Source organism: Ochotona princeps, chromosome 4 (genome assembly GCF_030435755.1).
Source record: "Ochotona princeps isolate mOchPri1 chromosome 4, mOchPri1.hap1, whole genome shotgun sequence".
Classification (NCBI taxonomy): domain Eukaryota; kingdom Metazoa; phylum Chordata; class Mammalia; order Lagomorpha; family Ochotonidae; genus Ochotona; species Ochotona princeps.
The window spans coordinates 13,008,279-13,033,074 of NC_080835.1; the positions used below are offsets into that span (position 1 = coordinate 13,008,279).

Consider the following 24,796-nt stretch of genomic DNA (forward strand, 5'->3'; position numbering starts at 1 on the left):
TCTTAGGCAATATATTCTGTTGCTCTCCTTTTTCTGTAAATGGAAGATACTTGAGGGAAAGAAATATACCTTTTCTACAGATATTCTTTGTTCTATCCACGCTACTCTGAAATTTTAACAATGTATTCTAATCCGTACATTGGGGAAGAAAATATCTTTACAAGACATTAAGGCATAAAAAGAAAGGGCGTGCTTACAGGAATCGCATACGTTGCATACAGGAGTTGGCTACTTGGAATGAACAACTCTGAACCTCCTTGTCCAGACACCCTGAAGACACATGGCTCAGATTAACTGCACTCAGGTGACAGAGTTTATCCTTGTGGGACTCACGGATCACCAGGAGCTGAAGATGCCCCTCTTTGTGGTGTTCTTAACTATCTATCTTTGCACAGTGGTAGGCAATCTGGGTTTGATTCTAGTCATTAGAACAGATGGAAAACTCAACACACCCATGTATTTCTTCCTTAGCAACCTGGCTTTTGTGGATTTCTGTTATACATCTGTTATCACACCCAAAATGCTTGGGAATTTCTTGTACAAGCAAAATATCATATCCTTCCATGCATGTGCTGCCCAGCTAGGCTGTTTTCTAACTTTCATGATATCAGAGTGCTTGCTCTTGGCTTCCATGGCTTATGACAGATACGTGGCCATTTGCAACCCCCTCCTGTATATGGTTGTAATGTCCCCAGCAATATGCATTCAGCTTGTGTCTGCCCCCTATTGCTATAGCTTCCTCATGGCACTGCTTCATACCACCCTCACCTTCCGTCTCTGCTATTGCCACTCCAATGTCATCAACCATTTCTACTGTGATGATATGCCCCTCCTCAGGCTAACTTGCTCAGACACTCACTCCAAACAGCTCTGGATCTTTGCCTGTGCTGGCGTCACATTCATTTCCTCCCTTCTGATTGTCTTTGTCTCCTACATGTACATTATTGCTGCCATCCTCAGGATGCGCTCGGCTGAGGGGAGGCGCAAGGCCTTCTCCACATGTGGCTCCCACATGCTGGCCGTCACCATATTCTATGGGACTCTGATCTTCATGTACTTACAACCCAGCTCCAACCATTCCCTGGACACAGACAAGATGGCGTCTGTCTTCTACACAGTGATCATTCCCATGCTGAACCCCTTGATCTACAGTCTTCGGAATAAGGATGTGAAGCAGGCCCTCAAGAAATTCCTCCTGACTAAAAACACGACCTTTATATTGGTGCTGTTAAGAAAATGACTTCCAACAAACAGAAGGGGACTTCTGTTACAATTTGATTTTTCTGTATGAATAAAATTAGTGTCTGCTCTTAGTTGGTGGATAATAAAGATTTCTTCACTGTTCAATGCCATCATTCCCTGTATGTTTTTTGGTAAGCAAGTTTGACTTAGAAAAACATTTCATATGTGGAGAGCACCATACAAATTTACATCACATTGCATTTCTTTTGACAAGACATATTTTGAAAATATAGTACGTTTTCAGATACTTAGACAATTACATACTATCTAAGCATAACCTTTCCCAAAGTAAATGCACATGGTGACAGGACCTCCTAACGTCACGGTACTTGGACACCACAGGGTAAGCACCCTAACAATTTAGACTATAGAAGCCATGGGATTCACTTAAAATTCCTTCAGTTTGTTTTACTACTCAAAAATACAGCTTAATAGTGTAAGGTGTGACCTCTTGGATGTCTGTATCCAGAGATGGTGTAATGGATCAAACTTATTTAAACTGTTGGGATAAAGCCTTAGTCATACATGTGAATGTGTATTTCAAAACTGATATTTTAATAGCCAGAGAATCTTACGCTGACTTTATAAGATAGTTGATGGATTGCATAGAAAAACAGGTCAGGTGTACTATAGAAGCTCAGGCTGAAGTTCACTGCTTTACATAGAACCTAACAATTAGGAATAAGAGTCAGCTTTTCTAGCAAACACTGAAATCTAAATACTCTGTCTAAACAATCATGGATAACTAGCTGGCCTTGAAATGTTTACAGTTTTGCTCATACTGATTGAAATTGTGTATATTTCAGAATCCAGCAACTGCCTGTGAGAATGCAGGCCATGTGGGGGCATAGCCATCGGCAGTGACTGCTCATGAGATTGATTCATGAACTAGATGAAATAGGAAGAGACTTCCGAACCCTAGAAAGGCAGGGCCTACTCCCCTAATCAGCTGGAAGCAGCTACAGAAGATATGATTCTGTGTCCCTCAGCAACCCTTAAAATTAAGGGGTTGGGAAGTCTCTAAGGAAGAATGTAAGGTAGGCAGCTAGTTCAGAGTCATGAGCTTGGAAGTCACTCCCTCAGCCAGCAGTGGATACTGACAGAACCCCCACCCAGAGACATTGTGTGGGTTACAAGAAATCACCCACAAACCCTGGAACCTTGCTGGAAAAGATCTGAACTAGTGATCCTGAGCACTCTCATGGCCGTGAAGGTGGCTGGAATTAACCCCTATGTTCATCACTCCCAGCTAAAGAAGGCCACATCTGACCCAGAAGAAAAATGGACTGTTCAACACACTGGAGTACCCTTAAAGACAAGACTCTGTGGTTTTGTCATGATGCTTATGAATGGGAACTCTAGGATACAGGCATTAGGAATTTAAACTCCAGGACCCTCCCAGTGTTCTGGACTACATGTGACTGAGTCAATGATTTGACTCATGTGTTAGAGGAGAAGTGGGGAATGTTATGAGGTGCAGCCAGTGATAGCCAGCACCCATTGACAGTGGGCAAATGAAATTTGGCTGTGTTTCTACCCTCTGTCCTGAAGGTGAGTCCTAACAGCAATGGAATGTTAATTCCATCCTCAACCACTCCCCTCACAAGCCCCTTTAAAAGGCCCATGCACTCTCTTTTTGGCCAGGTGCTTCCATTATGCTAGCACCTCGACTATTGGCTGACCCAGGGCAGGCAATCCCCTGAGCATGGTCCCTGTGTACTGCTTAGAAGAGGCAATGGTTATAATAATGTTTCTGCTTTGTGTACTATCTGGAGTTCCAAGAGGGGTGAGGCCACGCAGTAGTATAATGTGGGCAGAGAAGCCAGGGAAAGGTGAATGTCTGCAGCTTTGTAAGTGTGTCCAGGTTCTTTGTAAGTGTGTCCTGGTTATTCGTTGCATGTCTTTTAGGATAACTTATATTGCTGGGGAAGCTGGGACATAGGTCTTCAGCTTAATGGATGGACTTAAGGATGATGACCATTTGTTCCTTTTGGGATTATGATTGGTTGGGTTGACGTATGGACTTGTGATTTGCTATTGTGCTCTATTATCACCAAGCTTGTTTAATAAAGACTCCTTTAATAAGCCTTAGACATGTCTGATATGATCTTGCTCGCACCCTGCAACAATAGAAGTCCCCACACTCATTTCTCACCTTCGAATGCAGTGGCCTGGTCCCTGTAGTCTTCCAGAAGTCAGTCTACACTTGTAAAGTACTCCTTTGGTGCCCCTACTCCCACACATCCCCAAATCGTCTTCCCCAGATAATTTACAGACCCCAGCAGTGATATTTAGGATACAAATAATGAGATTTCTGTTGCTTTAAAATTAGTTCTTTAGCAAAATACTCTTTGGAATTGATGTACTTAAATCTTAGACAGATGAGCCATCCTTGGTTTGTTATTCCACTTGAGCTTGCACCAGTGTCACACGAAAGGCTGATAGAGCATAGACTGCTCAGCTACATTCTCAAAGCTTCCATCTTGCTAGGCGAAGTGTAGGTACAAAGAATTTATATTTCTAACAAGTGAAAACTATAAGGCTAACTGTACTACATAGTCTCATACAATGTAATTCATTCATTTCTTTCTTCCCATGGGCATTCCAACAACTCTTCCCGTGGAAGACTATTTCATCAATACGTGTCTGAAACTACAACAAACATGTACACTTTTGTCTCCAATTCTTAAAGTCCCTTTTTACTTCAACTACACTCAGAATTTATCAGTTTCTACATTGTATGATTTAAAATCCGCAGTTAAGAAATTCCAACTCTTCACAAACTTGAGTTCTGAATGGCTAGTGCTACTTGGAAAATGATTGGCCTTCTTAAAAATCTTAAGAATGCTGCTTTGCAAAATATAAAATTCTTTCAAATATTGTTTGTGTTTGGCTAACACTTAATATGTTGTTGAAAGGAGGTTAATTGTAATGGCATAGTTGGGAATCCAAAAATTTTTTCACTGTTGTCTTTATCGACATTTGAATTCAATCTAATGTATTGAAATTCCTAAGTTAGCACAGAACATTTTGTCTTGATTAATGTGCCAAAGCTCAATAAAAATGAACCAAACATACACTATAGCAACATAGACACAATAACAGTTTTACATCTACACTTGCAACTTTAAAACCACATTGAATGATGTGTTTTACACAACAGGTGTGCTGTTTAGGTGATCTAGTATCTCACTGACATTAGGCAGAAAATTTCATATGCCAACCAAGTATCTGAGACACAAGGGGCCCTGTTCCCACAGAAGTTTCATATTCAGGGAATACAGAATCCCTGAAGATACAACCCTACTAAGCTAATATTTTGCTGCTCACAATTGAGAAGCCATCGAGAAGCATTATATTTAGAAAACAAGAAAGCCATTCACCATATTTCCTTCCTCCAGTATGAAACCCTCTCAATGATATGAGCATCTTAATCAGTTCTGCCCATCAAAAAAAAAATGAAGGTATCCTTAAAGTTCATTGATTTGTGAAATAAAAAAAGCAGCTTAGGTGCAAAAATTTTGAAATCCATGCCTAATTTTTGGTCAACTTTTTGAGAGCCCAAGTACTCTTATGATCCCATCTAATCCTCATTAAATCTCAAACAATCTGATTTTTAAATATGATCACCTTACAGATTCAGAATCCAGTACATAAAATTTGATAGGAAAGCAATGCATTTCACAGAAAATGCACAGTTCCTTAGCAAGCCTCAAAGTCATTTTCTTCTACTTCTATTGACACAGATAATCCAAAACAATCAAGCAGTAAACTACTGTTTAGACCAAGTAAATAATGAAACTAAGTGATAATGAAGTCTATCTTGTAGAGGAATTAAATATGTCTGAGTATTTCAAATACCAAGTCCTATTTTTAAAGTTTTATTTGTTTGAAAGGCAATCTGATAGAGTGAGGAAGCAATTTTTTAAAGATTTATTTATTGTTATTACAAATTCAGATACACAGAGAGGAGGAGAGACAGAGAGGAAGATCTTCCGTCCAATGATTCACTCCCCAAGTGACTGCAATGGCCGGTGTTGCGCCAATCTGAAGCCGGGAACCAGGAACCTGTTCCACGTCTTCCACATAGGTGCAGGGTCCCAAGGCTTTGGGTTGTTCTTGATTGTTTTCCCAGGCCACAAGCAGGGAGCTGGATGGGAAGTGGAGCTGCAGGGATTAGAACCAGTGCCCATATGGGATCCCGACACGTTCAGGGCAAGAACCGTAGCCTCTAGGCCACGTTACCGGGCCTGCAATTTTGTTTTTTTAAAGGCAGAACTACAGACTTGTTTTTGCTTCAAACCAGAAAATATTATTAAATCACCTCTAACCAGCCTAGGATCCCTAAGGGACACAGACTGAAGATTCTATTAGCACCATCCTGCTGTATGAGATCCTTTGGGATGGAATAACTAACAAAACCCTGCAGTTTGCTGCTGTTCATCCCTCTTGTGGAAGAAACAGCAGCACTCTCGAGCCAAGTAAGTTCAAAGAAGATATTTTTCAAACATAGGGATCGAGATAACCATCTTAAAAATGAAATAGAATGCAATTTATTTAGATGGATTCAGAATTAAGTGGCACTTTCTAGAATAAGACTAAATAATATTAGCTTTAGTTTTGTTACGTGAAAACATCTCAAAAAACTCGTGAAAAAATTTACTTAAAAAATCACAGCCATGCATATATCATTTTTAATTTTGTAGAACCAAGCTCTCATTTTAAGATTGATTGCATATGTTTTCTGAATTATATTATACATATGTGTGTTATTATAGAAGTGTGTTCCATATTAGCTATGATGAAAAAGAGTTCCAAGTTCAAATGTTAGACTGTTTGGAAATATTATGTATTTCAATTACTAGAGCAAAATTTATAACAGAGCCTTTCTTAGTTTTTGCAAAAGCTAGTACTTTATCCAAAACAAGTTTGCATATCAAAATTAAGTCACCGTATGTTACATAGTGTATTTGGTATAATAAAATTGACTACAAAAAATCCATAATATTGTTACACAAATTAATATTTAATTTGTTATTGTCAATGTCTAGAAGCTGCATTAGCAAATGATGAAAATGTCAGAGCGTCTAACCATGAAGTCTGATAGATAAAAAAATATGAAGATAAGGTGTTGCCTTTCATGAGAGGGATTGTATAGTAAGTTCCAAATCTTGCATTAACAGATCACAAAGATGAAAGTAGTTAGCTCAGGACCTAAAGTACAATCAAAGGATGCCTGTAAGGACATCAGGATTTGTGTTCCTCCAACTCCAACATGAGTGACTTGTAGGCTACAGCTCTTCAGTATCCATGTGATTTTGTCCAGGAGAAATATATGTTTCTCACATCATTCCTTTTTTGGCTGTTCCTCTTATCCCCAAAGTTCAAGTGAGATAATAAATTTAAGATGAAATGAGCACTTTCATATGAAATATAGAGCTGTTCTTTAAGATAATAACATAAAAGTCATTTATAGAAAAACTTGGCTAAATTCTCCTCTTTTACTCCAGAATTGCTGAAAATATATGGACCAGAAAAATTGTACCCAGGTGACAGAGTTTATCCTTGTGGGACTCACGGATCACCAGGAGCTGAAGATGCCCCTCTTTGTGGTGTTCTTAGCCATCTATCTTTGCACAGTGGTAGGCAATCTGGGTTTGATTCTAGTCATTAGAAAGGATGCAAGGCTCAAAACACCCATGTATTTCTTCCTTAGCAACCTGGCTTTTGTGGATTTCTGTTATTCTTCTGTCATTACACCCAAAATGCTTGGGAATTTCTTGTACAAGCAAAATATCATATCCTTCCATGCATGTGCTGCCCAGCTAGGCTGTTTTCTGGCATTCATGACAGCAGAGTGCTTGCTCTTGGCTTCCATGGCTTATGACAGATACGTGGCCATTTGCAACCCCCTCCTGTATATGGTTGTAATGTCCCCAGCAATCTGCATTCAGCTTGTGTCTGCCCCCTATTGCTATAGCTTCTTGGTTGCAGTATTTCACGCCATCCTCACCTTCCGTCTCTGCTATTGCCACTCCAATGTCATCAACCATTTCTACTGTGATGATATGCCCCTCCTCAGGCTAACTTGCTCAGACACTCACTCCAAACAGCTCTGGATCTTTGCCTGCGCTGGTGTCATGTTCATTTCCTCCCTTCTGATCGTCTTTGTCTCCTACATGTACATTATTGCTGCCATCCTCAGGATGCGCTCGGCTGAGGGGAGGCGCAAGGCCTTCTCCACATGTGGCTCCCACATGCTGGCCGTCACCATATTCTATGGGACTCTGATCTTCATGTACTTACAACCCAGCTCCAACCATTCCCTGGACACAGACAAGATGGCGTCTGTCTTCTACACAGTGATCATTCCCATGCTGAACCCCTTGATCTACAGTCTTCGGAACAAGGAGGTCAAAGAAGCTCTGAGGAAAGTGGTCACCGATAGGAACCAGACTTTTGTTTTCATCAAATTAAGAAAATGATTCAAATAAAGAGATATTTCTATTCATGTCCTGAGTCTTTTTTTTTTTATGAAACTGGTGACAATGGCTGTTTCTTAATATATGATTCTAAATAAACACCTTTCCCACTGAGAACATGATTTCAGATTTAAATCAACTGTAAGAGTTTATACCCCCTTCTCTCAGTTCTGAAATGAACATGATATATAATTATGTGGGCAGGAAGAATTTATAGCAGCTTTCCCACTTATCAAACAAAAATGAAAAGCATATAAAATCATCATGAAGTGCATTGTCATCAAAGTATGTAATGAGTTTCAGGGAGAGCACAGTCAGAAGATGAAAGCTTCAGAATGGACAGACACGTATAATCAGCTGTATTGCTTGCTGGTCTCTGAAGAAAATGACTGTCAATGGCAAGGCAATGCACCTTTTATCATGATTGCCTTTATGGTTCATTTTTGGCATTTCACTGATGTTACGTTTAACCATGCGTGAAAATCTCATTACTTTTAATAGAAACCGGACTCTGACCGCTCCACTCAAATGTAGCCATATTTTAGAATAGCAATGTCACCTTGATAATTACAATTTTCAATTTTGTCTTTGAATACATTTCTGTAAGGCACTTAGCAGCTCTGAGATATGTTCTTCTCTTTCATGAAATGAAATATTTGTGACCTTGTATGATCTTTGAAGATAACTTCGTCTTTCTTCTTATGTGTCCAGTATTAACTTGGAAACCCATGTCATGGGCAACATTTAAATAGCTAAAGTGACAGTCCATTTCATTAGCCCATTCTTTCGGTCATGTGAAGTAGACTTCAGTAGAAAATTTGGCTAATAACTCTAGACCAAATCATTGCTGTAAAACTCTTCAGTGATGTTCTGCTGGATAATCATTACTACTAGAAACAAAGGTCTGTATAACTTCGTGTTTTTTTAAAGATTCCTTTAATTATTTAAAAGGCAGAGTGACAGTATGGGAAGATGGCAGTGAAACCATGACAGAAGGAGGAGAGGCAGACAGAGAGGAGAGGGAGAGACAAAGAGAATGAGAGAGATTGCAACAACTGGTTCACTTGTCAAATGATCACAATTGGTAAAGCTGAGCCAGGCCAAAGATAGGGAATAGGAGGAACATGGAATTCATGAAGCCAAGTACCTGGATAGCTAGCTGCTCCCATCCTTAGATGCATTAACAGGAATCTGATCTAGAATCAGAGAAGCTGGGACTCAGAATGCATTCAGCACGCATGCTTATGTCCCCAAGGTGGATTAATGTACTGATCCAAAGGTGTGAATACTCCTAGTCTATCAGATTTCTGTCAGCCACCTTCCATGCCTCTTATTCTCTGTAACTACTCATATCTTCCCAGGTTGTGCATGCATTTGCATGATGTGTTATGCTTGGTCTTTTTATGAAGAGGTGATCTAAGATTCTACTCAAAGCTGTACTCACTGATGATTAGACATCACAGTGAAAGTGTTATACTGAATAAACCTAACCATTTCTTGTTGGTCTACACTTCTTTCTAGATCCCTCTACGTTTCAATCAATGTGTCTGCTTGTCTAATTGCTTTGGGGTAGAGTGAGAAAACTTTGTAACACATGGCACTTCTGAACCTGTTTACAATGCCCTTGCTAGTTTGTGTGTGTGTGTGTGTGTGTGTGTTGTACAGTTTCCCATTATTAGTTATCACTTGGAACAAGAATTTTGAAGGATGGTCTGTGAGTGTCTATGTTCCAGATATTCTGCGGGTGACCCCATTGCTCATTGACATCTCTATTTTCTGTTAACCAGAGTTGATTATCACATTAAACATATTGACTTGTGTTCACCTTCTGTTCATCTGGCACAAGGCAGTCACAGAAACATTCACAAAGCCCAATATTTTTGGAATAAAATGTAAAAATTCAGGAATTCTATCTCTCGTTGTAATAGGGAGAAGTGTCAATTCTACTACACTTCTAATGATTTCATGCTCTTGAAGGTAACATAAACTGTAATTCCATTGGCTTATAGCCTACAGTATGTCACAGTAGATGATTGTTCAACCTTAGCAAGTTTTTGCACTGAGCCAGTAATTTCGCTTAGTGTCAATTTCCCCTATTTCATTCACAATTTCCCAGCAACATTTTCTAAAAGGCTAAATTATTTTCAGTGATAGGGTACATGGAGATATCAAAATTTCATTGGATTAGAATATATTCATCAATCTGAAACAATAAAATAAATCTTTAAAAAATAAATCTGTCTGACAGACATATTTAATGTCAGCCATAGAAGTGAGGCCATCTTAAATGTCCCAGCTTACTTAGGCACCGATTGCTGGCATAGAAAGAACTGAACATGTAGCCCAAAGAATTACGATAAGCCCTTAGAACTTCAGGCCTATAAGGACCGACATGCATCTGTCTAGTACAGCGATAGATAACACATACAAGAGTGATCCCTAGATGCATTGCAATAAAACATAATTAACTTTAAAGGCCAATTTTTTGAAAACAGATTCTATGATTTTTTATTTTATTTTTTTTACAGAAACACATCTTAAAAAGTCCTGAAGCCCCACAAACCCTATTCCTATAGTTTTGGTTGGTTGGTTGGTTGGTTGGTTGAACTTTCCAGAATTTTCTTTACGACTTTAAGGGAAATGAATGACAGAAGTGTTGTAAAGTAGTTAGAAATCAATATTAAGAAATGTGGGATCTTCCTATAATTTAAGTCTAAGCTAATTTTGTAGTTGTCATTTTCAGTTCTGTAAGGCAAACAGTATTATGAAAAAACTTAGTAGAACAATTACCCTAAGATGGGTCATGAAGTCCATATTAAAAATGACTGGATTTTTGTGTGTTTTCTTTTATTAAAAGATAAGCCATTCCTTCTGATTCTTTACCATATAATTCCATTCTGTACATATGTGGATGTATAGCATGCAAATGAATGGCTCATAGAGGATTTGAGGAGGAATGTTAAATTCTCTGTGAATTACATATAGTTAAATATTTTGCAACAGTGCTGGAAACAAAACACAGTTCATTTTAAGCCATCTCCTCTTTGAACAAAAATTTCAAACAATGATATACTAAGATTGAACCAGATACATTTCCAGGATATTAAGAAATTCACAATTTAATCACTATTTATGTGTAGCTGAAGAGATTAGTGAGTCTCACAAGCAGAGCTGCCTCTTCAGTGGAGTCCAAATCATGATTTGCTATCTTCTCAAAGCTAACTGATAAATTAATTTCTTTAATCTCATGAATACTGTGAAGTATTGACTAATATCTGCACACAAAATGAAGCACATAATGAAATACTAAAAGCAAGTAAAAGTTGGTTTAGCATTCTGTATGTCAACACCCAATCCTCCGAGTTAAAATGCTTTGGCCGTTACTGATTAGTTCTTTATTACATTGAGCACAACAAAATGATTTAACAGTGTCTGTTTTTCCTAGTGGCAAATTGAATCCCAAAAGAACAACCATAATATAATCATTCATGTTCGTGATGTATCATTATATTCTTGGTTCAGAAATTATTTTAAATGATGTAATTCAAGTAAAGTAGTCCAGGGGGACCAACAGATGATACAAAATATAGTGCATGAGTATTGCTAAGTATTACTGTATTTTCTGTTTTCCTCAAGATATAATTTATCCTTTTGGTTTTCTGTGGTAGACTACTCAAAGGCAGGAAGTAGAGATTAAAAGTGACTGAGGTATTACTGAAGGATTTAATTTTATTTCAACTCCCAATTAGTCTATTAGTATATTTAGATTCACTATTGATCATTGAATCTTACTACATATTGAAAGGAGAAACAAATCGATTTTTGCTTATTGATAATTTAACATTTTAAGTAGGCCACAAATAAAAAAAACTAGACTGTCAGATATAACAGTTGAAAGTTAAATTTTACCTAATTGGAAGATCAATAAAAAGCTTCCAGTCAAAAGATTGAACATTAAAAGCAGAAATATTTTTGCCATTCTTTGCACAAGACAGGTAGTTATATCTGACAGTGGTTCTTGAAGATTTCATAAGAGATGACATAAGGGAGGAGACTCACCTATAAAATTGGTTTATTTCTCAGAATTCTAATTAATTATGCTAAGAAACTTAGACTTTAGGCCAAAGTTAAATGAAACAACAAACTAAAAGTTTATATGTTCAAAAGCAAAGTCACAGAGCCAAATAACAGGTGGCTTAGACCACAACTAGAGGATAGTAATTCAAATAGTTATAGCTTGAGACCAAATAAATAAAAACTATTTTTAGTATACATAATTTTTAGGTAGATGGGGAAGAGTGAGTAAATCAGCATAGGGAAAAATAGGAGTTAGAAGGATGTGGAAAGCAAAACATAATTGTAATTATTGAAGGTAGTATGTTCTCTCTCAACCTTTCCCCTAGGTGTAAATAATTTTGTCTAACCTCTTAATAATTACTAGATAATTTTCCATTTTATTTTTTTACATTTATCTTCCTCTATAATCAGAAATGTAGCACCCATTGTAAGAATAAATGGCAAGGTGGCATGGGAAAAAAACAAAGAAAAGAACTGGGGAGATATGTATTATGAGACAGACGCTTGGTTCAATCGAAAACAAGTCAAGTTACATAGCTAGTTGATTTTGAATGTGATACCTTGAGAATAGATCGTATTTACATATATGTTGTTCTTGATTATCAAATAAATATGGAGAGGAGAACACTTTAAATGTACACAGTATATTGGAAAGAAAACAGGGAAAGGAAGTTTTCAACATTGGAAAGTGCAGCTATAGTAATAAACTAACATAATCAAGTTCAAGTTAGGTGAGGAAGCATTGGACAAAGGAAATGACAAAACAGATCAAGAAATAGTAGGCTTAATGGAATACTGACATGAGTGAAATGTGGTGGTATGAAACTGATACAAAAAGGTAAGAACAGAATCTCATGATTCTAAGATCATGTTGTTGTTGTTGTTTTTTTTTTTTTAATTTGGAGTGGTTAGAATGTGATTCATTTCCAGATACAAGAATGTCACCTGGAAGACATGGGAGTGGGAAACTCAAATGGGATGAGTAGTGGTCCAGTTGCTAACATCAGGATCAGGAATCTGAGAAGCGTTAGATGATGCCTGTGACTATGAAAGCAGACCTAGCACCAGGATATCTCTACAGAGGTATTTGGCACGAGTTTGTGTTGGGTCAAAACCTCTCCTAACATCGGCTTGGATCATCGCGAACAGCAACGAGATTACTCAAAGCATGCACTCTGCAGACTCGCATGCTCCCCTCACAGTGAAAAGCAATCAATCGTCAGTGTCTGAGTTCATCCTCTTGGGGCTTACAGACACTCCGGAGCTTGAAGTTATTCTCTTTGGTGTGTTCCTGGTGATCTATTTAGCAAGTGTCGTTGGAAATCTCGGTTTGATTGTGCTAATCCAAATCAGTGCTCAGCTTCACACACCTATGTACTTTTTCCTCGGTCATTTGGCTTTTGTTGATTTTTGTTATACCTCTTCAGTCACACCAAACACACTGGTGAATTTTTTGCGTGAAGTTAAAAGCATAAAGTTCTATGCCTGTGCCGTGCAGGTCTGCTGCTTCATCACATTTGTGGTGTGTGAAATGTACTTGCTCTCAGTGATGGCATACGATCGGTATGTGGCCATCTGCAACCCTTTGCTTTATGTCATTCTCATGCCTCGGAGACTCTGTGTTGGAATGATTGCTAGCACTTACATTTACGGAGTCACTGTGGGTCTTGCACAGACAGTGGTAACATTTAACTTGTCCTTTTGTGGCTCCAACTTGATCAACCACTTCTACTGTGATGATGTTCCCTTAATTGCTCTGGCCTGTTCTGATACTCACATCAAGGACTTGATGCTGTTGATCATTGCTGGGTTTAATACCCTTTGCTCTCTAGCGATTGTGGTAATTTCTTATGTATTCATCCTTTTTGCTATCCTGAGGATCCGCTCTACAGAAGGAAGGCAGAAAGCATTTTCAACATGTGCCTCCCACCTGGCCTCCATTATGATATTTTATGGAACAATACTTTTTATGTATCTACAGCCCAAGTCAAGCCATTCTCTGGACACGGATAAATTTGCCTCTGTGTTTTATGTAGTCGTGATTCCCATGTTAAACCCACTGATTTATAGCCTGAGAAATCAGGAGGTTAAGCAGGCACTAAAGAGAATCACAGAAAAATTGTGCTTGGCGATCAAATAGTCTAAGAATCTCTGAATTATGATCAGTGCACTCTGAATTGTGTTTTGCTGAGTTAAAGATATCGGTCAATGGTAAGCCTAAATTCTAACTCTCAGAGGTCAATTGTACTGAATGTGTGTCTCATCCACTGCCTCTTGTTCAGAAATTTTTGCATGAAATTTTATAAATCTTCAATTGTTAAATTAGAGAGAGAGAGATGCTAATGTGCTTTACAACAATTTCATCAGCAATTAAAAAAAAAAAAAAAACAGTTCTGGGAACTGGAAGCGGGCTATGAATGATGTCCTATTGAGTAACCTGAGTTAGATTGAAATGGAGCAACTTCTACCATTTAATATTTCACGTTTGCTGCATAAGCAGAAAAAACATCAAAGTTCCAAACTAAGATTTTGTTTTGTTGTTTTTGAGATCTTCATTATTTCCCTAGCTCTCCACCTTGTCTGCCTTCTGGGAAGGGGAGGGAAAACATTCACCTGCAGCATTTATGACATTGATACTTGCCAGTTTAGATAGAGTCATTTCACCTAATTCTCTTGTTTCTCCTAACCATATTTGGTTAGGAACTAGCCTCTCCCAAACTTGGCTACCAATTTTAGCTTTCCCAATTAGCAATAGTTATTTCCAGGTACATTATTTTACATAGATGAGAAAAAGTCTATAGCACTAATTTTGGGGATTCAACAGGGGAATAAATATGAGGATTCTGCACATTTCCTAGCTCATTAGGTGGCAATTTTCAAAAGATATGATTTTAATTTTAATTATCATTACTGTTGTGTCTGTAATTTCTTTTACATGATCCAGGTAACAGATGATAACCCTTTTACAAATGGTTGTATACATAATACTTTTTAAAGTCCAAAGAATGAAAGTATAAAAATCAGAGTTATTTTATTGCAATTATTAAGCAATTTGATTGTTTTAAATTTCTTTGTGTGTCATTAGAAAGACTTGGAAATTGCATTTTTAGATTCCTTTCTATATGCTGAGTAAAATGGAGATGTTTCCTTCAAAACAAAAAAAGAAGTCACTTTTGCTTTCTGTTTCAGAGAGGAGATTTTAAAATTGTGAATGCATGAGTTTCGACCTTTCAAAGTAAATACAATTTACATTTGCTGTTCTTGTTTCAAGAGCCTGGGAAGTTTTTTTTTTCAAATGAACTGTGTCAGCTAATCTTCATAGCACCAAATTATAATGGATACTTTCAGAAAAAATCTAAAGCAGTTTATGCACTTTGCTAAAACATGTGAGCTAACAACTGGAAGAACCAGGATTTTAATTCAATTTTTACAACTATAAAACTTAAGTTTAGGGCCCGGTACGATAGCCTAGTGGCTACAGTCCTCGCCTTGAATCTGTGAGGATCCCATATGGGCACCAGTTCTAATCCCAACAGCCCTGCTTGCCATCCAGCTCCATGCTTGTGACTCAAGGCCTTGGGACTCTGTACCCACATGGGAAACCCAGAAGGAGTGCTGGACTCCTGGCTTCAGATTGGCGCAGCTCCAGCCACTGCAGCCCCTTGAGAAGTAAATCATCAGATGGAAGATCTTCCTCTCTGTCTCTCCTCCTCTCTGTATATCTGCCTTTCCAATAAAAATGGATAAATCTTTAAAAAAAGAAAACTTGAGTTTAAATAACCATCTCATACTTCCAACTACCTTTATGCAGAGATGTGATTTAAAAATAATCTGAATGGTGATTCATAAAACATCACCTGAAAATCGTATGTGGTTTAACTTTCTTCAGAAGTTAAAAAATAAGAAAAAAGAAAGGTATGTGAGCCTGAGTCCAGGATAGAACATGTGGCTCTAGCACTTCACATGTTGCTCATCAACTCTGTAAAAGAAAGGGGATTACCTCCACACACAAGTCGTGGGAGTCCCTGCCTCCATCATCCCTTTCTGTCCGTGATACTAACTTCAGATACAGCTGAGGGGATCTCCTGCCTCCTCCAAGCTGAATTCTTAGCAGAACCTCTAAAGCTTGGCCGTGTCTCACTGCAATGTTTTATGTTATTGCGTCTTATTGGTTAACATGTGAGATCTTTGATTAGAACATAAGCAAAACTCCTCAACAACCATGAAAATAAAGAATTTCACGACAAATGATCTGAATTTTCCTGTCTGAAAATGAATGCTTTTGTGAGACTCGATCTTGAATGGTCCTCATCCCATGTGACTGCTTACACAGAAAATGACCACATCCTATTCTATACTAAATTATTTACAAACTAAGGGCCAAAAGAAGGTCAGAGAGAGAAAATGGGTCTTTGGTGAATTTATAATTACTAATGGCTCTTTTTAGAAAAAAAAAAAAGAAACATACAAGAAGCCAGTAGAATAGCCTAGTGACTAAAGTCCTTGCCTTGCATGCGCTGTGATCCCAAATGAGCACCAATTCTTATTCCAGCTGCTCCACTTGCCTTCCAGCTTTGTGTTTGTGGCCTGGAGAAAGCAGTATAAGACAGCCCAAAAACTTGAGACCCTGTATCCGCATGGGAGACCTGGAAGAAGCTCTTGGCTTCTGGCTTCAGATCAGCTCAGTTCCGGCCATTGCAGCCACTTGGGGAGTGAGCAAACAAATGAAAGATCTTCTTTTCTGTCTCTCCTTCTCTCTTAAATTTAACTTTCTAATGAAAATAAGCAATTTTTAAAAAAAATAAACATTCTAAAATTACCATTTTGGGAACTAAACCACAAAGGAAACATATAAAATCCTGTGAATGAATACTTTAAAGAAGAAATTGAGTACCAATAAAAGAAAAAAATAAGTTAGCTTTAAGGAGTGGTCAGTTAGCCACTTGGGCTACTTGTATCTGGTGTCAGCATGTCTAGAATTAAGTCCTGTCCTTGCTACAAATTCCAGTTTACTGTTAATGTAGACCCTGGAAGATAGTGAAGACATGAAAGGAATTGGTTTCCTGCCCTCCACACAAGAGTGTTAGATCAGGTTCCTCCTGATTTCCCATTTTACCCTGGGCCTGCTACAAGTATTATCCAGAATTATCTAGAATGCTTTTCAAGGTAGGCCACCAATCAGTTATACATGAAAAGGAAAAGACAGGGCACAGCAGGGAAAGGAAGAGACGGGAAGGAAGAGACGGGAAGAAGGGAAGGGAACGGGAGGGAAGAGAAGGGAAGAAGGGAAGGGAACAGAAAGGAAGGGAAAAGTCAAAGAGGGAAAGAAAGAAAAAAAGAAAATAGGGAGAGGGAAAGGGAAAGAGAAAAGGAAGGGAGTGCGGGAACAACAGGAAAAGAAGAAAAAAAGACAGAAAAGAAATAAAGCAGAAAAAGGGGGGAGAAGGAAAGGATTAAAAGCTATGTTTATAAGCAAACATAGTAGGAATGAGTCACACTAGGTCTCCACCATGTGCCAGTCATCATACTAAGGTACATAGACAAATAACTAAATGTTCAATTCTAAGCCTGAGATATGACCATTTTTTCTAATATTTTTATATGTGAAGTTTCACGTATCACTAAATTGAGAGTGAGGTGGATTCAAGTCTTCCAGCAAATAGGTAAGCTCTTCATCAATCTTGGCTGCATATTTTCTATTTCACATTTTTAATCATTCTGTTATATTTATACCCAGATACCAAAACACCATAGCAACCAAAGAGATAGTAGCAAATACAAGCATTTATTTAAATACACCTGGAGACAACATCAGTAACAGTGAACTTGATATTTTGGCTTAAAGACAGTATCAAAATGAACAGACACCTAGGACAACCTTTGGACACTGTGCGAAGGATCCCCAAGGGTAACTGTTAAACAAGTGGGCTGACTTGTCTTTCCATAGACTTGATTCTCAGCTCATGACTCAGAATGGCTAGTTTTGCTTCAACGTGTAAGTGATAATAAAGAATTATAATGGTGTAGACATACATACTTAAATTTAATTACTGTTTAAGCATTGTGGCCGTATGAGTTAAAAGACACCATGAAAGTGTGAAAGATAAGTGTTCCTCCAATGAGGCGTCATGATCTCATAGTCTGGAATTTCTGCATCTGCACACTGAGACGCTACAGCAGACCAGTTTCCAAGTATCTAGCCACATAAATATATACTACTGAGACAAAGCCTGGGGAATGTTTAATCTAAAATCCAGGTGAGTCATCCAACAGACTCCAGAAGCACCTCAATCAAGACATCTAAGTCATTTCTAAATTAAATGCTGGGAAAGAAGCAATCAGTTTGCTATGCAAACCTTTAACAATGATTTTGGGTATCACAACCTCCCTGTAAAAGGTAAATGTGGTAGAATAAAATTAAATTACTGACACAATTGTTGATGTGTAAAGTCAAAAAATTAAAAACATAGGTATTTTCATTGCTTTTTTTGATCAATAAAGATGCCTGCATAAATCATAGACAAAGGACATAATGACAAGGATATTTCCAACTGATCGAATCTGCAGATACATTGATGTAATTTATTAGAAAAGTTTTACAAAGCATGTTTTAAAATTGTTTTTAGATATTTTAGTGAAACATTTAAATCTAATTAAAATAAACCTTGTTGTTTATACCCATAGTATCCAGAAAATAAAATTTAGATGGACTTGAATTTGCATTAAAAATTTTTATGTGAAATAGGTGTCCTAAAGTGTTGAGGGCTAAGAAGTTGATTAGTGCTCGTTAGCCTGGACAGGAACAGGGACTGAGCTTGTGGTTAAAAACTCCTAGACTAATTGGATTCATCTCCATCCAATATCCTGCTAAATGAGGATGTGGGGGGAAGAGTATATAAGGCGAGGTGAAGGGGCAATAAAGGGAGACTTTGCAGAGACCTCCCCCGTCACTGGTCTCCTGTCGGTGCTTCATCCCCAGACCCTCTCCCTGTCCACGTTACTGACTCTGCTGGTCGGAGCACTGAAGCAAGTTATAAATTATGGAGAACCAAAGAAGAAAACCTACACATCTCTGACATTTGTTGAATTAGGACTTGTTACATTCCCAGCAGAAAGTACAATATCTAATGAGACTTATCGCATTTCCTGGGGTAAGCCTTAGCACTCACCAAATTAGTACTTAACCTTCTATAGTAAACATTTGTGTAAGCAACACTAAACACTTATTATCACTGAATATTGTTGAGAAGGTTTTTGCTAACATTCACACATGGACTTGTTCCCCCTCCCCCAGGACTAGTAACAGACTTAAACAGAGTTTAGGTTAATTGTCCAAACTTGCAAGGCAAATCAATGAAAGAAACAGCATACAAATTCCAGTAGTCTTGTTCCAGAGCCCTGAAGGCTAATAGAAGCATGTCTATGCCTTCCCCTCGGATACCATGTGATTCAGGGTGTCTGTGTTTCTATTGAACAAGGGCTCCATCATTTCTTAAGGCTCTCTGGGCTTCAAGAATCTTTTAAACACATTAATTCTCCAGAAGCTGTCCTAGTCCTCATAGAAAGTACCACAGGTTATTTGAAGAATAATCATACAAAAGTGTTCTATGTGTTTCCTTGTCGTGTTTAATAATACAGTATTACTTTGTTCGCTTTAAAATCTTTAGGGTTTCATACCCTTTACCCAGGGCTTTCCTCGAAGCATCTTTGACCTCTTTGTTCCTTAGACTGTAGATGAGAGGATTCAACATGGGGATGACCACTGTATAAAACACTGAAGCCATTTTATCTGTGTCCAGGGAGTGGTTGGATTTGGGCTGTAGGTACATAAAGATTAATGTGCCATAAAAAATAGTAACAGCCATCATATGCGAGCCACAGGTGGAAATGGCCCTGCGCTGCCCCTGGGTAGAGCGGATCTTGAGGATGGCAGCGATGATAAAGATGTAGGAGGTGAGCACGATGGAGGAGGAACAGATCATATCAAAGCCAGCAAAGGCAAAAATCAGGATTTCCTTCAGGTGTGTGTCAGAGCAGGACAGAGCCAGGAGTGGGAGATCATCACAATAGAAATGATTAATGACATTGGGACCACAGTAAGTCAGACGGAAGGTGATGATGGTATGGAACAAGGCGACAAGAAAACTGTATGTGTATGGAACCACCACAAGCCAAATGCAGACTCGTTTTGACATCAGTGTTGAATAATGCAGGGGATTACAGATGGCCACGTAACGGTCATAGGCCATGGAGGCTAACAGGAAACATTCAGTGATCATGAAGGTGAGGAAACAGCCCAGCTGTGCTGCACATGCCAGGAAAGGAATAGTGTTACGTTCCACCACGAAGTTCACCATCATCTTCGGTGTGATAGTAGAAGAGTAGCAAAGATCAACAAAGGCCAAGTGGCTAAGGAAATAATACATAGGTGTGTGGAGCCGAGCATCAATCCTGATTAGTGCAATCAATCCAAAGTTGCCTAGTACTGTAACCAAATAGATAACTAGAAACACCAGGAAGCATGGGACCTGAAGTTCTGGCCGATCTGTAATCCCCTTGAGAATAAATTCAGTGACATAAGTGATATTAACTTCAGCCATTTATTCCAGTAAAATGTGGTGAATGGTCCTGCAGTTGAGGAATAAAAATGACACTTTTCAGACTCTAAAGAGTGTTATGGAAGGTGTTTACTGATGTTTTCTAATCTTGAATTATTTCATCATGTGAACAAAACATACAGCTTACCTCTTCATTGAGGCCCTGTTCTTGCCCCCAAGGAGGCATTTCCTGTCAAAACAGAATTCTTGAGAGTCTCTGTGTTCCCTGATTTCAGAAAAAGAAAGGAGCATGTTGGTTAAAATTGAAATATTAAAAATTCATTTGAAATAATTCACTGTTTTGCTGCAAATCGTTTTTGTGCATGTATAAGTATAGCAGGACAAACACTTGCAATTCATAAGCACAACTATAATCACATTCCTTTTGAAAGGGTTTATTATTTGAAAGAGTGGAAGAGAGAGGGAGGCTAAGGAGAGCTATTGCTGATATGTACTGTTGAGTCACACCCCAAATTACTACAATGGCTAGGACAGGGCTGGTGAAAACCCAGTAAGGAGCTTTCTGGGTCTCTTCCACATGAGTGACAGGAGATGGAGCACTTGGCCGTCTGTTAGCACTCCTTCATATGCATTGTGAGGGAACGGGGTGTGAGTGGAGCAGCCAGAATCCAATAGGCACATACGGGCTACTGCTGCTGCTGGCGGTAGCTTACCCCCTACACCTAACACCAGCTCCACACGCCTGCATTTTCCACTTTTGTACATGCTACACAAACTTTTTTTGTAAGATTTATTTATTTTGTTGCAAAGTCAGATATACAGAGAGGAGGAGAAACAGAGAGGAAGATCTTCCATCTGATGTTTCACTCCCCAAGTGAGCCGCAACGGCCGGTGTGCCGATCCGAAGCCAGGAACCAGGAACCTCTTTTGGGTCTCCCACATAAGTGCAGGGTCCCAAAGCTTTGGGCAGTGCTCGACTGCTTTCCCAGGCCACAAGCAGGGAGCTGGATGGGAAGTGGAGCTGCCGGGATTAGAACCGGCGCCCATATGAAATCCCGGGGCTTTCAAGGCGAGGACTTTTAGCCGCTAGGCCATGTCACCGGGCCCCACAAACTTTTTTTAAAAATAATTTAAAACAGTTGTGTACCAAAATAATGTTGCATCTATCATGTTTCCCTTTCCTGTTGCAATTTCTACATATTTAACAAGTAATTTGTGCTGTTAAAATTAGAAAATGTATGATTTTTCAGACATCTACAATTTTAGTTACTTAAAATTTAAAAACTTAGTAACTTTTCCAAAATAGAATGTATCACAGTTGTAACTGTTTTTTACAAAAGCAGATATCAAACAGCTGATCAAGTTGCTCATTATTATAAATTACACATAGATACGTCTTTAACAATTAAAATATGCCAATTTATTTCAATAGTTTAAAATATTTTAATTCCTTAATTAATTGGTTGTATCTCCAGCAATATACTTAAAATATTAAATTATAAAGTTTTATGGAAAATATGTTCTACCAGGTGATATTTTTGCTACATCTTTCAGGATAGTTATAACTATTCATATTTCTACTGTGTTTAAAAAAGACTAGTCTCATTAAGCACAATATTGGTCAACTCAAACTTTATTTTTGCTGCTGGTTTTGTTTTCCAAAATGTGGAACCATAAAATACTGAAAAAAAAAACTTCGCAAAATCATATCTAAACCTTTTATATATTAACTTCTTACTACTATTACTGTTTCATCCTTAACTAATAATGGAGAAATGCTAGGCATACAGTTCTGGTCACAAAAAAGTAGACAGTATTGTACAACTCTGACTGGGTGTGTATATTCTGAACCCCTATTCCTTATTATCATTGATGCTGGCCGAAATTCAATGACTTTCTCCTTCATTTTATATATTTGTTTGCTTCTTTTGCAAAAAAAATAAAGTTCTAATAAGAAGGGACAGTTAATTCAAGGCACTTAGGTACTGTTTCTTCATTAAGCATGTGTTTATATAAGATGAACAATTTTCATGTATTTTACACGCAACTATGTCAGACTACAGTGACACTTCCCACTCTAGCCTCCTTCCTCATCTCTATTCTCCCTTCCTCTGTTTCTTATTTTTTCCCTTGATATTTACAATGACACACTTTCATCTTTTTACACCCGCCAATTTAGCCTTCCACCAAGTAAGAATTAAGTAAGAATTGAGAATTTTCTACTTACTACCTAAACAAGTAAGGTAGTAAGTAGAATAACTGTTGTGTCTCAAGATAGACAAGGATTGTGAAGAATGATCAAATCTCAAACTGTAAATTTCTCTTTTTTTGCATTTTTGTACTCTACATATTAGTTATCACAAATCAGGGAAAACATAAGATATTTCCTTAAACTGGCATATTTCACTGAGCATAGTGGTTTCCGGTTGCACCCACTTTGTTGTAAGTGACGCCATTTCATTCTTTGTTACAACTGAATTGTATTCCACGTTGTACAGGCATCACATTTTCTTTCTCCCTCACCTTTAGTCACTGCAATGTAGGAACAAGACAGAAATGATCCATTTTCTTATAGTGTCGAGTTAAATGCTTAGCACTTAGAGAAAACAAGAAAGTTGCCATTTATTGAATCTTGTGAATATAGTCAAAGTGAAATTGAAGGCTCCTGAATTTTGAATTAATTAAGTATATAGCATTTTCCTTCAGAGCAAACAATTGTTTTCTGCCAATCCATTGTGACCCATGGATTCTCTGCCTTCGTTTAAGACTGGAGGATACCTGACTTACCTCACACAATCTTTCATTTCAATCCCTGCTGTGAAGTTATGACTTGAGCTTTTTTAAAGGTTTATTTTAAAGAAAATAGATTACAATACAAATATAATGGGGTCAGGAAGGCTTATTTATTATTATTATTTACTTTTAAAGGTTTTCTGTACATTAGAATCAATATGTTAATGATTTTATATAATTGAAAGATTGTTATAATTCCAATCCACACGTGAGATCCACCAGAAGAATCAGACGACGAGTTAAATGCATCTGTGAGAACATTAGCTAAGGGAGGATACTTACAGTCAAAGAACAAGACTTAAGCACCACCTTATGTTAGGAAAATAAAATTCACCACATATTTACGTACTAACTGGAGTTGAATTCCAAACCCAAAAGCCTCAGATATCACATTGAAACAAAGTTACCTAAGAAAATTTTCTTAAAGACCCTTCATTATTTCATGCCAGTTAACTCTGTAGCTTATTTTATCAAGTCATTAATTTTTATCTTCATAGTATCCAATTGGATTCTCTACATTGTTGTGACATAGCCATTATTCCAAATATTCACCATTTTGTTGCTTACGCATACTCTAATTTTTAGAGGAAATTCTTGAAAGCACTGAAATGCTTTAGCTAAGGTTTGTTTAGTGACATTGATTTTTTATGCATCTTTCCTAAAATAGACTTAACATTCGAATACCTATGAAATTCTTCATGTCCAGGCACTCCATTCCAATTTAATTCCAATTTAATTAGAATGGGTACCCAGGTATCAGGATTTCAAATCCCCTCTCACTCTCCCAGATGGTTCAAATGGTCACAGCTGCCTGAGGAATAAACCCCATAATTGCAATGGCAAGCAGAACTCAAACCAAACTTCTAGGTTATTCATTTCTCTCCTGATATTTTTGGCCTAACCCAAGGTTGAGTTGGTTTGAGTACATCATTCTGTATGGTAACAGAAGCCACACTGCAGTATGACTAATCAGAGATACATCCACAAGAACTGTTTTAATGCCCTTTTCAGTTCTCTTAGCAAGTCTGCTCTTTTTCTGATGATGATTATTTAAAGAATATGTAAATGCTTTAGTTGATTTTTTTGTCTTACCTTTTCAAAAATCCATACTTCTCTCACTGTACAAATGAAGGATATGCTTTTCTTCTATCTAGGATCTTGACCCAAGTTATCCTGATAGTCTAGCTTCTAAATAGTTTAGGGGATTTGAATTATTATATCTGTCAAGACATCATAAAATGCTCCCCTGAACATCCATTGTAAAACTAGAGGGGAAATCAATATATGTGGGGAGGGACCTTGGGGGAGGGCACAGGCAACCCCAGAACCTATGGAACTATATCAGAAAACAAAGTAAAACACATTTTTTAAAAAGCTCCCCTGAAATTAACAAGGTAAAAATCAAACAGAAGTCAAATTTCTGTTTAATTATAGTTAATCAAAACTGGAAAATAGAGGTCACTTTAATCATGTAGTGGTATAATATGATTGATTAGACAAAACATTAAGCATCATGAATAATATATTTACACTTAGTTATTTGTGTATATAATATATCTTAGGATGCCAATATCTATAGTATGAAAATAAAGCTTTATACTTTATCATTGGTGGCAAGTTTTAGACATTTTGTTTAACTATAAC

At 37.7% G+C, this 24,796-nt stretch overlaps 4 protein-coding genes across 5 annotated transcripts; 3 read left to right on the top strand and 1 right to left on the bottom strand.

Moving 5' to 3' along the window:
* The first annotated feature begins 280 nt into the window (after positions 1-280).
* Positions 281-1,240, top strand: LOC118757778 (olfactory receptor 8U1). The gene has a single exon (XM_058662440.1). It carries the CDS (start codon positions 281-283, stop codon positions 1,238-1,240), a length of 960 nt encoding a protein of 319 aa, XP_058518423.1.
* Positions 1,241-6,767: 5,527 nt separating this feature from the next.
* Positions 6,768-7,727, top strand: LOC101520008 (olfactory receptor 8U9). The gene has a single exon (XM_004585313.2). The coding sequence runs from the start codon at positions 6,768-6,770 to the stop codon at positions 7,725-7,727; it is 960 nt and encodes a 319-aa protein (XP_004585370.2).
* Positions 7,728-10,368: 2,641 nt separating this feature from the next.
* LOC101533172 (olfactory receptor 5AL1) lies at positions 10,369-13,941 on the top strand. Of its 2 annotated transcripts, none has more exons than XM_004585535.3 (2): positions 10,369-10,379; positions 13,011-13,941. In XM_004585535.3, exons 1-2 carry the CDS (start codon positions 10,369-10,371, stop codon positions 13,939-13,941), a joined length of 942 nt encoding a protein of 313 aa, XP_004585592.3. The 2 variants fall into 2 exon arrangements, with proteins under 2 accessions (XP_004585592.3, XP_058518424.1); XM_058662441.1 differs by lacking the exon at positions 10,369-10,379 and adding an exon at positions 12,602-12,612.
* Positions 13,942-19,441: 5,500 nt separating this feature from the next.
* LOC101520257 (olfactory receptor 8U3) lies at positions 19,442-20,401 on the bottom strand. The gene has a single exon (XM_004585314.2). It carries the CDS (start codon positions 20,399-20,401, stop codon positions 19,442-19,444), a length of 960 nt encoding a protein of 319 aa, XP_004585371.2.
* Between the last annotated feature and the right edge of the window lie 4,395 nt (positions 20,402-24,796).